This window comes from Akebia trifoliata, chromosome 6 (genome assembly GCF_017979445.1).
Source record: "Akebia trifoliata isolate Shusen 1 chromosome 6, ASM1797944v1, whole genome shotgun sequence".
Classification (NCBI taxonomy): Eukaryota; Viridiplantae; Streptophyta; class Magnoliopsida; order Ranunculales; family Lardizabalaceae; genus Akebia; species Akebia trifoliata.
In genome coordinates this window covers 5,422,876-5,439,793 of record NC_141380.1, presented here as the reverse complement: position 1 = coordinate 5,439,793, position 16,918 = coordinate 5,422,876, and the positions used below count along the sequence as shown (strand labels likewise).

At 33.1% G+C, this 16,918-nt stretch overlaps 2 protein-coding genes across 3 annotated transcripts; one reads left to right on the top strand and one right to left on the bottom strand.

The window, feature by feature from the left end:
* Positions 1 to 3,354: 3,354 nt before the first annotated feature.
* Positions 3,355 to 6,681, top strand: LOC147399836 (cell number regulator 8-like). Its single transcript, XM_086445355.1, has 3 exons — positions 3,355 to 3,745; positions 5,411 to 5,613; positions 6,247 to 6,681. The coding sequence occupies exons 1-3, from the start codon at positions 3,478 to 3,480 to the stop codon at positions 6,487 to 6,489; spliced, it is 714 nt and encodes a 237-aa protein (XP_086301481.1). The 5' UTR covers positions 3,355 to 3,477; the 3' UTR covers positions 6,490 to 6,681.
* Positions 6,682 to 7,665: 984 nt separating this feature from the next.
* On the bottom strand, positions 7,666 to 11,086 carry LOC147399835 (S1FA-like DNA-binding protein). 2 transcript variants are annotated; one of them, XM_086445358.1, is made up of 3 exons: positions 10,955 to 11,086; positions 10,829 to 10,860; positions 7,666 to 8,138 (listed from the first exon to the last, which is right to left on the bottom strand). In XM_086445358.1, the coding sequence occupies exons 2-3, from the start codon at positions 10,856 to 10,858 to the stop codon at positions 7,923 to 7,925; spliced, it is 246 nt and encodes an 81-aa protein (XP_086301484.1). In that variant the 5' UTR covers positions 10,859 to 10,860; positions 10,955 to 11,086; the 3' UTR covers positions 7,666 to 7,922. The 2 variants fall into 2 exon arrangements, with proteins under 2 accessions (XP_086301484.1, XP_086301482.1); XM_086445356.1 differs by having other exon boundaries at positions 10,829 to 11,071.
* Positions 11,087 to 16,918: the final 5,832 nt, after the last annotated feature.

Below are 16,918 nucleotides of genomic sequence, written 5' to 3'. Positions count from 1 at the left end.
TCATTCTTAAGGAGTCAAGGAATGGTGTCCCTTTTCCTTAAGCTTATGTTGTTAAGCAACAATTTGGTGTCTACAATGCTATAGATAATGCCACGTGTAAGATCAAGATTGAAGCAGAATTAATGACACCCAAGAATACATTTGGGTTGTTGAAGTCATTTAAGAATCAAGGGTCTTGTTAACGTGTGCCCTAAGGGCCCACCTTGAAGGGCATTAATTACACCTGGAAAATTGAATTTTGTACCGACAAGGCCCTCAAAAAATTATTTGTTTTATCAAAATACCCGTAGATGGTTGCTCCGCACTCCGCAGGTGTACTTATTGCACGTTAACGTGTGCCCTACGTTAACAAGACTCAAATCATCAGCTTTCCTGATCGTTGGCATTTGATTTTTTAAAGATACGTCATTATTTTAAAATTGATGGCATACCCCTCTTGGCCTTGGTGTACATTTGAAGACTAATGAAAATATCTTAAATGCCCTCCTCCTCAACCTCAAGAAAAACAAAAAAAAAAAATCTTTATTTTTTCTGCTCATAACCAATCATCTCACCCTTTAGGGTAAATTCCTTTTTCCTAATGATCAATGGATTTTTTGGGGAGAAAAATTCATTCTTTTCTAAAATAGGTTAAAAATATTTTTACCCTAGCAGTTTTACAACTTGGTGATAATGATTTTTTTGCTAGAGTGAAGATGAGGGCATTTAGGATATTTTTATTAGTCTTCAAGTCTGGTGCAAGGTCAAGGGGTGTAAGGCACTAGTTTGAAAACAAAAAAGTATCTAAAATATTTGGAAAAAAAAATGGGGAGAATACGTCTAAATCATTATTATTATTTTCTTTTTAAAGTTTGTAGATCTTAAAAGAAATTCATCTACTTTATGAGAATATGTCAAATAGTAGTCAAATGGGCATAATTTGAAATTTTTTTGTCTTTTCTCTAAACATATTTTATTTTCTTTTGCAACCAAGGTGTCTGGCCCCCTTAGAGAGCACGACTTGTCCTTGGGGGTATATGTAGTCCCCTCCTTCCATATGCACCAAGTAATTTCTAGGATAAATCCTTAAGGTTGGCCTACTAAGGAGGGATTCGAATTCAAGACATCTGCTTTTTGAGGTGTGGTCTTGGTCATCTCACCAACTCTTGGAAGTTTCTCTAAATAGATTTTATTAATAGAAATTATTATTTATTTATTTTTAAAATAAGAGGGAAATGAGGTGATCCATTCATCTTGACACTAAAACATTAAGAATCGAGGATTTTTTTTTTAATTCAAAATATATAATAGTGGGAAAAAGGACCCTTGGATCAAAAGTTGCAATTAATTCTTTAAATTATGAGTATATCATTCTTTGTTCGTCATTTTTTGTCTTAAATTAACAAAATATACCGAAAGTTTCATCCCATTATGAATACATCATTCTCCATTTATATACACCATCCTTTTTTTGTGTGTTAATCTCTCCGAGAAGACTAAGGTCTAGGGGGTATGAAATTCCATGGGAGTATACCTTTAAAACAAATGGGAGATCCTAAACGCTCAAAACAGTGTTTAAAAATTGGACTGGACGGTCCGACCATGTTGAACTAGACCCATGTACTTCTATGGGTCCAGCCAACCAAAAACACACCTTTAAAAAAAACCAATTAATCCGTCAGATTCAAGCGCTTCGACCAATGACCTGATAGGATTTGTAGGAGGATCAGACCAACTTTTGGATTATTTTTCACATACCCCTCTACAATGTGGGGAATATTTGAGATACCTCATATGTTTTAAAATTGATGGCATGCCCCCTTGACCTCTGGTTTTCTTCTACAAACTAATTGGAAGTGATCAAACTTAGTAAGATTTTAATTGTTGGATCTACATGCTAAGGAATACACTTCCCCCCTTAAAAATCATGTCTAGGCCAGATTTAAAATAAATAAATAATAAATAAATAAATAAAATTATAAAATTATTATTTTCAAGTTTGATCCATGCTTTGAAAATAAACATCCATTAACTTCTTAAATTTAAATTTTAAATTCAAATTCAAATCTGTTGGGAAATTTTATTTTTTATTTTTTATTTATTTAATTTTTGTAAATGTTCATTTTTTAAAGTTTTTTTTTAAAAAGTTTTTTTAAGCTTTTTAGGAAGAAACCTAAAATATTTAGAGAATATTTTATATTTAGGTCCAATCAGTTAGACCCACCGGTCGGACTGTTTTGGACCAATCCGTTCAATCATACTAGTCCATGACCGGTCCGGTTTTTAAAAGCTTTGGTTCAAAAGTCTAAATTCACTTTTTTGTATACGGATACGGATACACAAAGTTGAACACTCCTTGTCCTATCTACTTCTATCAACTTGTCTGAATGCGACACGTATAATTATTATTTTTTTTTGTCATGGCCCGCGTCTATCTCTTTTCACAAGTATCATGTCATCTAAAAGTCATGAACGGCTACGATGAATCAAAGATCAAATGCCTAAAAATTGGTACAACGCGGTTACGCGTGTGTGGTAGTGGTAAAAGCGTTTTAAAAATAAGATCGGACCGACCGGTCGGACCAGATTGGACTAAACCAACTAGCTTCTACGCGTCAAGTAAATTAAAAAAACCCGATTTTATAAAAACAAACTGAGCCCATCATGTTCAACCGGTTGGACCAGTGATTCGATCGGATTTGTGAAAGGATCGGTTCAATTTTTTTTTATGATTTTTAACATACCGCTCCATGATTTGGTGACTATTTGTGTTACCTCTTGTGTTTTGAAATTGATGACTCTCCTTTGCCAAAGTTTTATTCTTTTAAATTAATATAAAATAATCTAATTTAATAAGATTTTAATTATTTAACTCACATGGATTATCGCATTGGAGAAATAACACTACAACACTATGAAATTCATGCCTAAATCAAGTCGAAACACATAAAATAAAATATAAAAATATATTTATTTTTTGGTTTGATCCATGCAACTATTAAATTTCAATTCAAAAGTGATAGTGAAAAAATATCTCTTAAATTTTAAATTCAATTCCAATGGTAAAAAAAAAAATAATAATAATTTTTTTTAAATTCTTAAAATATTTACATTTCTATAAAAATATATCTTATAATTTATTCCTATGATATTAGATTATGGTTTTAAAGTTGAGTAATTAGACTTTTGGAAGTAACCCCACAAAAATTTAATTAATATCTCATTTTAGGTCCAATTGATTTGACCCAGCGGTCCGATTAATTTGGACCGACCCGGTCGGTCGTATGACCGGTTCTGTTTTTAAAACATTGCTGGGAAGTTTAACGCGGTCTGACCAAGTCGAAGAAACGACCTCGTAGGTTCGTAGAGCTATTTTTAATTAACTTACTTCGTTGATTGGTAGCACCGACTCGTCAAGATCAAGAATTTCCATCTCTCGCTACGGTTCTTCCTATTCTCTGCGTATATTATTAGGGTTTGCTTGCTTTGTTTGCTTTAATGGCGAATCCAGAAGAATCGAGTCCTCTCCTGAACCAACAATGCGATGGAGATGCGAACGCAAAGCAAGTAGAAGAAGCACCGCAAACACCGAAGAAATCATCAAAGGTGGAGGAATCGAGGAAGATCTGCGGTGGTACCGTTGATGGATTGCCTTTGGGGCATGGAAGCGTTGTTGGTGAACCTGTGACTCGTACTAAGTGGGATTCAAGTCTCTTTGCTTGTCTTGGACGAAACGATGAGTTCTGCAGTAGCGATCTTGAAGTTTGTAAGTTTTTATTTTTATTTTTATTTCTCGTTTGCTAAGATGAAAAATTATGGTAAATTGCGTATCTGATTGTGAGTTTTGGTTTTTTATTCTGATTTCGTTGGATCTGACTATAGATTTAGGGAATGTTTTTTTGTTGGATTGAAGTTCTGATTAGGTTTTCTAATTTGAAAAATGGAAAAAAGAAAAAGAAAAAAAGAATCGATTTAGGGTTTGGATCAAATGATCTGTTAATTATTGCGAATATCTTTGTTAATATTTGTTCCAAGAAACGTGAAATGATCATTTCTCGTTTGCTAAGATGAAAAATTATGAAAAATTGCGTATTTGATTAGTTATTCTGATTTCGTTGGATTTGACTATAGACTTAGGGAATTTTATCGGATTTAAGTTCTGGTTTGGTTTTCTAATTGGAAAAAACGGAAAAAGAAATCCATTTAGGGTTTGGATCAAATGATCTGTTAATTAGTGTGAATCTCTTTGTATCATTGTTCCAAGAAAGGCAAATCTTGGAGGTCTTGATATTCACAACGAGGATTATTAGAGCGAGGGAATGAGATCTGCTTGAGATATTGTTTTGAGACTCTTTCTATGGAACACAAGATCTATGGAGAAATTTCAAGATTGCCACAATAGAAAAGTAAATAATAGTCAATGGATGTTTGTTTTGTTTGATTTTTTGATAAATCCATTAGGGAACTAAGTTTTCCAGCTGAAAAATCTGCAATTGGCATGTTCTCAAAGAACTAACCATCAAATGTCACCACTTGTTGAAGATAATTGTGTGAAAGGGAGAGTTCAACAATGTATAGCAAACTCGTTGCCATTTGGATATCATCATCAAGGCCTTATTCCGAAAACTTTGGGTTCTGTTCATCGAGTCTTGTTCCTCCATTCAATTATGTTTAAAGTCATGACTTGTATGTCCATATCCAACTCAATTCACCTATGTTGTGGTCTTTCTTTTATTTATTTTTATGAGACCTTCAATTTGGATGTTCCTTCTAAGTGGGGATTTTGCCGGTTCTTGTTACACGATCAAACCATCTAAATCGGTTTTTCCTTAATTTATCACCTATCGGGACTACTCTTGAATTTAGACATATTTATATGTTATGAGCATCCTCATCTATGTGACTCAATATATGAATATGTTTTTTATTTATTTGCCCAATATTTAGCTCATAAAGTGTAGTAAGTCTTACTACCGTCTTATAAAATTTTCCTATTAATTTGATTCAGATGCATTAGTTGAAAATCAATTATTTATATATATGTAATGCCTCTGCTATTTAATGATTTGCATAGTTTTTTATTACTTATTTCATTTATTAAATAAAATTTGAGAAAAAGGATATTGAATTTGGTTTTATTTATGCGAGTCATCTACTTATCATGTATAACACTTGTGCAGCACAACTAGTGAATGTTTCCATTCCTGTGTTCATAAAGGTTTCACATTCTGGCAAATTTCACTTGTGGTTTCATTTAACTTATATTATTGAGATTTGAGAGCTCTTGGTTAGAGAAGCTTTCTTATGCAATTACTTAATGTTTACTGGTTTCCAGCTGCGGAGATAAATTCAGTTTGATTGGCATGTTAGTACCACTTTCATACATTTCTTTTGCCTTCCCTTCTATACTGAACCATAATAACCTGGCCAGGTCTTCTGGGAAGTTGTGCCCCTTGTGTGCTATATGGCAGTAATGTTGAGAGACTAGGAGCTGGTCCCGGGACTTTTGCAAATCATTGCTTGTCTTACACCGGTCTTTACCTGCTTGGGAATTCTCTCTTTAGTGGGAATTGGTTGGCCCCTTGGTTTTCGTATCTTAGTCGCACAGCGATCCGCCGCAAATTCAATCTTGAGGTAAATTTTCCTTTACTATAAAACATATAACATTATTTCCATTTTATATGGATAGTTTTGTTCCTAGTGTAGATATTCTACTGATTTTTTCTCATCCTGCTATATGCAAAAGTTGTGTTCTTTATAGATTATTCTTACGAGAAGTTATCAATAAATTCATGTTTTTATTCTCAATCACTTCTCTGGTTATAATTTGAGACATCTCATGCCTTGATTCAACTCATCGTCGCCCGACCAAGATCAAATCATCTTCTTCTTTTTTTTCCATTTTTGTCTCCAAGTATTCATTTGCTTCATATTTACATAAGGATGATTAAGAATTGGGACAAGGAAATCAATATCTATGAGTGCTTACTTTGGATTATTTGCTATCAATTTGAGGTTCGAGTGGACATTTGTCGTGTGAGCAAAGTTTTCTTCCTCTGGTTGGTTATCTTCAAGAACCTCAATGCAAATCAGAAATGGATGGCACAAGAACACAGACTTTAATCTATCTCAACTGATTCTCTAATTTTTTTGTACTAAGAGTTTTTTTATTATAAAACAATTGGTTTAGTATTCCTGTAGTGATGCAATGTGGGTTTCAATTGGTTTAGTATTCCTATGCCTTTTTTATGTTGGTGGTGAGAACAGGGAAGCTGTGAAGCACTCTCTAGATCATGTGGTTGCTGTGGAAGCATCATTGAGGATGAAGTGCAACGTGAGCAGTGTGAATCAGTGTGCGACTTCTTGACTCACTTCTTCTGTCACGCGTGCTCTCTCTGCCAGGAAGGACGAGAGCTGCGCCGAAGGCTGCCTCATCCTGGTTTCAATGGTCGACCAGTCTTGGTTATGATGCCTCCCACGGGGCAGACCATGGGCCGTGGTGGGGCTTGAGGTGATCTCAATTTCCTTGAAGCCTAGCCTATCTATTTTTCTATGAAATTTGTATTTCTGCTATATCTGAAGTGATCAGTGAACAACAGTCTTGGTTTGCTTGACCAAGTTTAATAAGACGTGTTAGTGTGGGATACTTTATTTGTATTGTAATGTTTATAATCTATACGTATCTATAGTTGTGTTTTGTTATTCTGTGGAATGCCTGAGAAATATGTGATGAACTGCTAAATTTGAATAAAAAAAAGGGGGCTGTTCTTATGTTGCACATGATGGGTAAATTATAAGGACTCTTTCAAACCACGCACCCTAAAGTCTTCCACACATAACTTAAAGCTCTAGACACAAGTATGCATTTATTTAGCCCAATCTTGGCTTGTGGTGGTGGTTATTTGTTGAGAAAGTTTGTTAGCGTCACTCATTGCTTGGTCCATGCATGTATACAATTGTTTTTGGCTTAACCAATTCTTAAAAACTGAATCAATTCTACTATATTTTTTTATAAGTGGCCTCTATGCCTACAGAAGCTGCATTTATGTATTTTACCCAAGAAATCTGAGGATCCATTTGTTGGTTAGAATTTCAAATTCTACAGGAAAATGGATGGGGTGAAAAAAATTGAGAGGGCAAATCTGGAGTAAGAGTAGTTGGAAATAAGAGTCAGATTTCATTTTCCCATGGGATTTGGTGGAAAAGTAAAATCAACCTTAGAATGGATTTTTAAATTAGGATGAAAAAACATTTTTTATGAAAAATAAGCAATCATCAATAATATAATTTAATTTTCCACACAATTCATTTTCTGCTAAATGTCTTTGCCTTGAGATAGTATTCTCTGTCCCAACCAGGAAATGTTCAAACATAATTCAATTTTTTATTTTATTTTTAAGAATCATCTTATGAACCACTTTTGATAAGGCTTTCCGCACAACCAAGCAACTGATGTCTCCATGATCGAGTTTGACAATATTTCAAGTTTGGCTGTGACACATTTCAACTTGTTTGAAGGTTGAAGACACCACTCTCTTGTTCCAAAAATTCAAAAAGAAAAAAGAAAAAAATGGAATGATGGAAGATCAGCCTGCAAATAAGGTCGCTACCTTAGCTATCTAGGTAAGTAAATGATCATCCTTGCACCATTGAGAAACTACATATGTGACATGAACTCGAATCATATGAGAGAAAACCCAAAGCAATCTTTGAGGATTGAGCAAAATAATATACTTGTTCCTAGGTACCACCTACCAATACATATAAAGGGTAAGTTTTCAAGAAGAGGTCAAGATTCAATCCTATCTAAAATGAGCCAATCTCACACATCAACCCCATAACTGCCAGCAAAAAAGTTGTACAAAAAAAAAAAAAAAACCAAACATGATGTGGACTTTTAATGTAGCTACTGGACCGAAGAGACACAACCACTCTACCATGACTCACTCCCCTGGTGCCGAAACACCTTGCTTCAGCCTCTCCTTCTTCATTTTCTTCTTGGAGACGGGCTTCTTCTTCCTTGGTGGGAGGGTTTTTTGAGCATAAATGTAGAGGACGTAATTCCCAACAAGAAAGATCAGCAGCACACCCAAGACAACTAGCAGGACTATTAAGCCTGGATTGAAACCTTTTGCTTCCACATCCTTAATCACATTTTCCTGTTGACAGATTGTGGGGTGAAATATGTTATATGTCATCAACCAAAATGAAGAAAGACGTCAAAGAACAAGCAGACTAAAACATGGGAATTTGAGAAAATATAACATAATCCAAATTGATAATTGTTTAAGCCTAATCTTGCATTTATGAGGGGGCAAATCTTATATCACCAATTTTACAGGAGTGTTCTTCTAAAATACCCTAAAATTAATCATACACTATGAATACCAATTTGATGATCATGGAACTCACGATTACTGGATTATAATATTTATGATGTCACAGCGGAATCAGCCAATTGCTTTAGTAAGGGGAGCCACCAGTCTACTAGTTGTAGCCTGACCACATACGAGGATCAGTATTAAAATACCTTTTTAAACCCAAAAAAGTTTCCTGACCATAAAACCTTCAAGATTTTGTAGTGCCTTCAAACAAACTCAATAAATCTTTGCCCTCCTTTTGAGTCAATTACAAGTACTTTTATTACCCAGCTTGTTCTTGTAGTAAAAAGCAGACTCATTCATACTAGCATATTATACTAATATATAAGAAGAAGACACCTCCCCGATGGTTATTTCATAGGTCATCGTGGCCTCTTTTTTTATTTTGAACAATAATCTATCTATACTAATCCGTATTAACATGTAGTGAAAGTGGGATATGAACATACTTTTAATAATAGAAGACAAGGGGTCTTGACAGAATTGAATGAACAGGATTCATTAGCCGACCCCAAATCTTTCGGATAAGGCTTTGGTGATGAATAAAAATCCTCCTGACAAGTAACCTAGAATGCCCGACAACCCCGCAGTACAAATAAATGGCATTGTCCTTTGTGATAGATTATTCAACAACCCCAAAAATAATGTGAAGTTGGGGAAACTTTTCAAGGGAAAAATTGACATGGTTTTGCAAATAGAAATACTTGCAAAATGGATAGTGCTATAAAAGCATGTTTACCGACAGGCTATGTTTATGGATATAGAAAACTCCAAAAACAGAATTAATAGCCTCATGGTGATATTTTAAATAATTTAAAACATAAGTTATTATAATGTAATAAAGATCATTTGATGGGGATATCTCATGATACGTAGCCAAGAGAAAACATATAGTTAAAGTTACATTTTCCAGAATAACAATATGTTGCAATGAAAAAGGAAACAAAATTGGAAGTGTGCGGCAATAGAGTCCATGGAGTTTTGTGTCAAATGTGGGTATTTCACCTCTACAGAATAGCCAATGCACAGACAGAAAAAAAAAAAAAAAAACCAAAGAGGTGGGACAAAAAATAACATGTAAAATGCATATATGTAGTGTCCAAGGTAAATTGACGAGAGATGGGAAAGCAAAAGATCATGATAACTAGAAGAACTAGACCACCGAATCTTATTAAACTTTCTTATATTATCCTAGACTTCTCCATGAACTACAAAATTATTGATACTAGGGTTTACATGATCCTAGCTCATCCTCTATAGTCTCAACTGCCTCTCTGTAAACCACGACAAGTTTTTGCTGGGTTGCTTTGTTGCCCTCCATCAACCGCAAATCATAAGTTTTGTGCACCCCCATGACTACCCTTAAGAAATGGTGGCAGAACAAAATCCTAAAAAATCACTGCAAAAAGCCTCAAAGTTTTGTGACACGATACTTTGCAACATAAATTTTAACTTTACAAATTTATGATGTTTTACGGGCACATCAAGCAGCCTAGAATCCATGATTTGTCCAATTTTAGAAATTCAAAGTTGTATTGATGAGATTGCAAATACCTCAACCATAATAGAAGGAAAATGACTAATAAACAATTTTGCAAGGAAAAAAGAAGGTTCAAATATAAATAGATAAATGTTTGTATCAAATGCATTTAACACAAAAACTAGATTAATTTGTTCAAATAAACTTGAAGAGTGCAAGCATCAGATAATTTCTAGTAGTTACCCATTGGACTTCGATGCAAATTGATAAAGCTGAGAAAGAGAAAATGGTCTCAAGACTCGACCGATCCTGGTTTGACTCAATTAAGCATGCACATTGTTGAAGCAAAAAAAAATGAGAGAAAAAGGGTTTTAATACTCGACCGATCCTAGTTTAACACAGACAATTCAACTTGAGATCAACCAATCTCGAGTGAATAATATATATAAAACTGGACCCCTCATTTGATTGCCTAATTCCCGATTTGACTTGTTCAAGCATTATAAAAGTTTGGTTGAATAGGTCAGGTTGAACTTGGCAGTCCATACCACTAAATAAATTCCAAAAGGCCCTTTCCATGCAAAACTAGATGTCTTTCGCTTCTTTCTAAGTTTGGGAGAGCTTCAAACCTCAACTTTGGGTGTGATTTTCGGGCTTATGATACAAATCATTGATTGTCATTATAATGATGAAATTTCAGACTCTTTTGAAATATGATTTTTTTTTTCTTCCTTTTTCTTGAGCTGTTGTAAATATTGTCAAATTTAAATCATAAAATATAATTATTTTCACAATATTAGCTTGATCTCTTGTATGTTATAGATTGCTGATTTGTGCTTCTAAAATCTAGAGATCAATAAAACTCAATAAATAGAGATATTAGAATCACAAGCTCATGAGAACAGATATACAGGTCAAATAAACCCAAAGAATCGATTCGAATAAACAGAAACAAAAGGAAAAGAGTCTAATCGTCTTCGAAGCATACCACGTTATCAAAATCAGATTCGTCCGCCATTACTGAAACTCAGAGAAATCGAGAGATGAAGCACGGATTCAAGATAATCGATCAACAAAAATTAGGGAAAATCTTCGAAAATAGATCGTTCTGTACCTCTTGTTTCGAAAATTTCAAGCTAAAATAAACAGATCAGACGGAGGAGAGAGACCTTAGGGTTTCGATCAAGTCGGATTGCGAATGTAGATTGGGGCAAGCCGAATCCAAGCCGTGTCTATTTCAAAGCTGTGTTTATGACCAAGCCAAGCCCAGGTAGACTGAGTCAAGACCGAGTTTGACCTAGTCAATGGTCGAATTCTATGAATATTTCAAGTAACATTGAGTGCTTGGATTTTTCAGATACCACTGCCTAGTCATATCGGACGATCTGACCGATCCCTTATAATATATCCGTGTGATGATTGTGACATTGGTTGGTGCTATTTTGTATAATTAGATGATGAGTTGTGCTAGAGTAACATTGAAATTGACATCGTGAGAGACATTTTTTGATTGGGATGTATGTCAAAACCATAGATGTTTTTCATCGAGAATAAAAAATAACTTGGAATTTTGTAGGAGTAAGAAAATTTTGCATACAAGTCAGAATTAGAGGTATATATGAGTATGAGATATATCGAATTCACGAAAAAGATTAAACTCATTCGAGACGAGTTGATCTCAAGAGAGTTCGATGGGTCACCTACCTCTTATAAAAATGGTCGACTACCACTCCATGTTAATTGACCCATTCAATCGTGCGCAGTGACGTGCTCTCAAATCATATTGTCATTCTCTCGAGAAAAGTAAAGGCTTATGTGGATTGACTTTTTTAAGTGCTTATGACTCTTGCGGGAGGTTAGAAGCACTTTAAGAGTGTTTGGATAAATAATTTCAGGAGAGAACTACTTTACTTTGGAGTCATTTTAATGTTTTTTCATAAAGTATCGATAGTGCTATTTCTCTAAATTACTTTTGCGCGGAGTCACAAAATACCGTCAAAATAACGGGATTGAGACCAGTATGCCCCTCATAAAATTTTAAAATTACAAACATACCCTCAAAGAAACAATTGCAATAATGTAATATTATTATCCATTGATGTAATGGTTGCATTTGGGACAAGTATGCCTCTCGTAAATTTTGAAAATTACAAGCATACCCTAAAAAATGTAATTGAATAATATTATATTACTATCCATTGATGTGGTGGGAGTCTCTTAGTGTAGCATTTGGATTTGGATTTCTAACTCTCCCAATTGTTCACTCAATAATGTATCCATGAGGGTTATAACCAGGGTTGAAAGTTTCTTCTTGCAAAATTAATGTGAACAATTATACACAATTTTACTATCTATTGATGTGGTGAAAGCTTCATCATATTTTTAGTAGTTGTATATATTTACTCACAATCTTTTTCATTTATTTATAATTGTTGGGTGTTTATAGAAGTTTTTATGGATAAAATCAGTAAGTACTTTTATTTCTTTTGGAGCATAATTTGTTGATTTATAATGTTAAAAATAGTAACTGATACTTATAAGGGCATTATGGTCATTTTAACATAATTCATAATAGTTCTCAAACACAAAACTCTATTAGAAATACTTCTAATCGTACTACTCATAATCTGCATTCAAACACATAACAATTATCCACCTACTCCAGACAGTACTTCAAAAAGTAATTATGGAGATACTTATGTTTTAAGTACTTTTGCCTACTGTATCCATACGGGCCCTAAGTAATCTGTCAAAAGAGTAATTATCAACCCACAATATACAAATAGATTTTAATGAGAATCATGGGAGATATAAAAGCAACTCCAAATCCAAAACCCCTGAAAAATAATCACTAAAAAGGTGTCATGTAGGCATTTCTACTACTCATTAAAAAATTCACCCTAAACTTCATTGTTCATGTTAAAATGCGTTAATACAAGTTAAATGTTGGATCAAACCTTTTTATCTTTTTTTTACATCTTTTAAATATTTGAGTTGGAGAATAGAGTTGAAGGATCCGTGGTGGTATGCTAACGTGACTAGTAAAAGTGTTAATCTGACAGACTAAAGGAGGGGTATGAAGAGTCTGTTGGAGTAATAAACTCAAGTAACTTTAGTGGGCCCAACACAAGCAAACCCTCTAATTGTTCCATTGTAAATGCTCGGAGAGCAAGATTCGATATGATATCAACACATGTCCACTCAAACACAAACAAGCCCACTTATTGATCCATTGAAAATTGGGAGGGGTATACTTAGCTAATCTTTATTGAATTAAATGCAAAGTTAATCATACATCAAAAATGTAAAATGCAAGTCAAGTCATAAACTCACAAATTGAATTGAAAGAGTCAAAATAAAATAGATTAATTTATAAATATTACAACAAAAAAAAAAAAAATAGTATTGTATGTCTTAAAATCAAGAAAAATAGTTTTTTTTTCTATAAATATATCATATAGGAAAGTGTTCGAAGGCCCTAAAGAGAACTAAACATTTTTTAACATATGAGTTACAAGTTTTAGAATGGACTAATTTTTGTGAGGATGATATTTAATGAGGAAATCATCCTTACAAAAACTCAGCCCATTTTGAAACTTCTAACCTCATCAAAAGTGATTTACAAATAATCGATGATCCACAATTCTTTAACTTGTAAAGTGAGGTTAGAATTTTCAGAATAAACTGATTTTTTGTGAGGATGATCGTCAAAAAAAAAAAAAAAAATTCAGCCCATTCCAAAATCCATATATTGAAAAATGTTTGGCATAATGTTTGGCTCTCTTTAAGGCCTCTGAACGCTCTCATATTACATATAGTCAAATAACTTGATCGGAGTCGACTCATCGATTTTGAAAATTATAGATCTAATACAAACCCAAGCCTCGGAAAGGCCGTCATATGTAGTAACTTTTGGTGGAAGGTGGTTGTGGCTTTAGTAGGTGCATGAACTATAATTAGAGAAAAGATTTTAAAATGTCCAGATTGCTTCTTAATTATGTCTTCTCCTGTTTTAGAAACACCACCAGTGCTCAAAAGTCATCCTTCACCAACTTTTCCAACTCATAATATCAAGTCTCAAACACTAAGATTAACAACTACTAGGAAAATTTAATATAAAAAATATATTTTTTTCTACTAGATTCAAGTATATGTTAAACTAAAAAAGTTATCAAACAAAAAATACAATCGAGACCAAACCATGTTTTTCACACTGAATTACCGATCTCACTAAAATTGAATAATTGATAAAAAAAAATATTAGGTACGACCAACATTTCAATGCATCGAGAGAATATTGAGATATATGGCAGATATGATTAAGAAAGATAACATTAAAAATAAGAATATACGAGAAAAATTACGACTAATCCTAAGATGAAATAAAATATAAAAAATAATAATTATTTGATAATTAAGATAGTTTAGGCATAAAGAAAGACAAGAGTTTGATCATATATACAACACGGTTATACTCTTTAGGGTTAAGAAAGTAAAAGAGAAAATATAATAAAATTATAGAGGTGTTATTGGAAAAGGGGAGAAGAGAAAAGAAAATAATGTTTGAGGGTTATTATCTAAAAGAGAAAGAAGAGAAAACACAATAAAATTGAAAGTGTATTTTTAGAAAAAGAGGAGAGAAAAGATAATAAAATTAAATTTTTTCTCGAGATACATGTGAGAGTGAATCTGTACCACTCTTTATAGGAGGATAAATATTGGGTGAAGACAACCATTGTTTTATATATATATATAGAAGAGCTTTATAGTGAAAGATGAGAGAGATAACAAGATGATATTATACAGAAGGTAAAAAATCTCTAAAATCTGCCTCATGATTTGTCGTAAACATCATCAAAGTCTTATCTCAAATGATAAAGTCGACTATGAGAAATTGTGAATCTTATTTTTCCATTCAGCTATTATTAATTTAAGCGACCTTCGAAGTCTGTTGTTTTTTATATTTTTCTATGGGTGTATCCTCAAAGTTTTGGTGAACCTTTGGGATACCCTACATTTTCAAATTGATGACATACCCCTTGTGTGTGGTTTTTATGAGAGAAACTAAAATGCCCTCATGACTCACATTCCACTCTTATTTTTTATTTTTTTTTTAAGTAAATAAATAAAGCCCACTTTGACTTTTTTTTCCAATGAAATCTAAGGCTAAGACTTGTTTAATTTTTTAAGAAAAAAAACTTCAATTTTAATTAAATAATCCTTAATAGCTTTTCCTCCAAAAGTTCTTCACTCTCTATCCTCTCTTCTTGTCGGCTTCCACTCTTGATTCACTTGGAAATATTATTTAGAATAAATATTTTTTTTCCAATGAAATCTAAGGCTAAGACTTGTTTAATTTTTTAAGAAAAAAAGCTTCGATTTTAATTAAATAATCCTTAATAGCTTTTCCTCCAAAAGTTCTTCAGTCTCTATCCTCTCTTCTTGTCGACTTCCACTCTTGATTCACTTGGAAATATCATTTAGGATAAATATTTTATTTATCCCTCCCATCCCCCCCCTCCCCCCTAAAGAGGGGTCAGGATCATGGTTTTAAAACTCATTTTGACGTTTTGTCTCATCCGTGAACGATATTGAGTCGTCTCAGATGAGTTTTTTTATATGTTTCAGATGTCTCGTTCAACAATGAGAAAAATGAATTTGGGTTTTAAATCTCACCCAATACATTTGACTTGTCTATCTATCTCATTGGTGGACAATATCAAGATGTATCGGACGAGTCGTCTCGGCCTTAGACGAGTTTTAAAACCATGGTCATGATTTAATCTTGGTAGAAGTATGAATGACTATCTTTTAAGTTTATATTATTTTTTCTTTTCTCTTTCTTTTTAAGAATGCTCCGTTCAACTTTAGTATCTTTGCACTTGTATCTTATTTCTCAAGATTATACTTCAACTTTATTATATTTTTTCTACAATCTTTTTTTTTTGTAAAACTCTTTTAATTTTATTACCTTTTCTCTTCTACCCCTATAACCCCAAAGATGATGCCCTAATAACTTCAAAGAGGATGTTGCAAACTTAATTGAGATAATAAAGGTGTTTAGTGCTTCATCAAATGAAAAATTACCCAAAAAATTAAAAAAAGGATATTGAAATCCTCGTTTTAACCTTTTCAAATGTAAAATAAGCAGTGCATTGAAATAGTCCGAAAATTTTTAAGGAACCCTCCTCTTTTCAAGACATGTAATATTTTGTATTTATTTTACACCCTTAGGTTTGTCATCAAAATATTTAAAATACCTCTTTAGAAATGCCACATGTAATCCAAAGAAGAGGGTTTCTTCAAGATTTTGAAGCGGGATGACCGCTTCAAAGTTTTTTCCTTCATTGAAATAAGAATTTCACAATTTTCGACATATGTTTGGTAAATCAGCGTAATTTAAATGTGTAGGTAAAAGTGACGATTTCTTTACCAAAATTTATAGTTGAAAATGAAAAGCTTTCAAGATTTTTTAACAAGAGATTGAAGCGAGGGGGGGATATGTCATTAGTTTGACAATGCAGGTGATTCTCATATATTCATCAAAACCCGGGGTGGGGGAAGGAATTAGTGAAAATTAAATGTTGGTACTTTGACCGTTGGCTTCAAACGTTGAAAGTAATGTCAAAATAGGCGTGTGTTGAACACGTCTGCCTTCTTCTTCACCAACTGATTATATTTGTTTATTTATTTTATAATTTCCTTCTCTAGAGTCTTTATTATTGCAGACGAATTGGAATTCTTTTATTATTTTTTTCTACAATCTTTTTTTTTTGTAAAACTCTTTTAATTTTATTACCTTTTCTCTTCTACCCCTATAACCCCAAAGATGATGCCCTAATAACTTCAAAGAGGATGTTGCAAACTTAATTGAGATAATAAAGGTGTTTAGTGCTTCATCAAATGAAAAATTACCCAAAAAATTAAAAAAAGGATATTGAAATCCTCGTTTTAACCTTTTCAAATGTAAAATAAGCAGTGCATTGAAATAGTCCGAAAATTTTTAAGGAACCCTCCTCTTTTCAAGACATGTAATATTTTGTATTTATTTTACACCCTTAGGTTTGTCATCAAAATA

What these genes read in the sequence shown, in the direction of transcription:
- LOC147399836 (XM_086445355.1), top strand. Translation starts at nt 3,478, where the DNA reads ATGGCGAATCCAGAAGAATCGAGTCCTCTCCTGAACCAACAATGCGAT. An exon ending in CAGTAGCGATCTTGAAGTTT is followed by an intron (nt 3,746 to 5,410) that starts GTAAGTTTTTAT and finishes TAACCTGGCCAG; the next exon opens with GTCTTCTGGGAAGTTGTGCC. An exon ending in GCCGCAAATTCAATCTTGAG is followed by an intron (nt 5,614 to 6,246) that starts GTAAATTTTCCT and finishes TGGTGAGAACAG; the next exon opens with GGAAGCTGTGAAGCACTCTC.
- LOC147399835 (XM_086445358.1), bottom strand. Translation starts at nt 10,858, where the DNA reads ATGGCGGACGAATCTGATTTTGATAACGTG. An exon ending in AATCTGATTTTGATAACGTG is followed by an intron (nt 8,139 to 10,828) that starts GTATGCTTCGAA and finishes ATCTGTCAACAG; the next exon opens with GAAAATGTGATTAAGGATGT.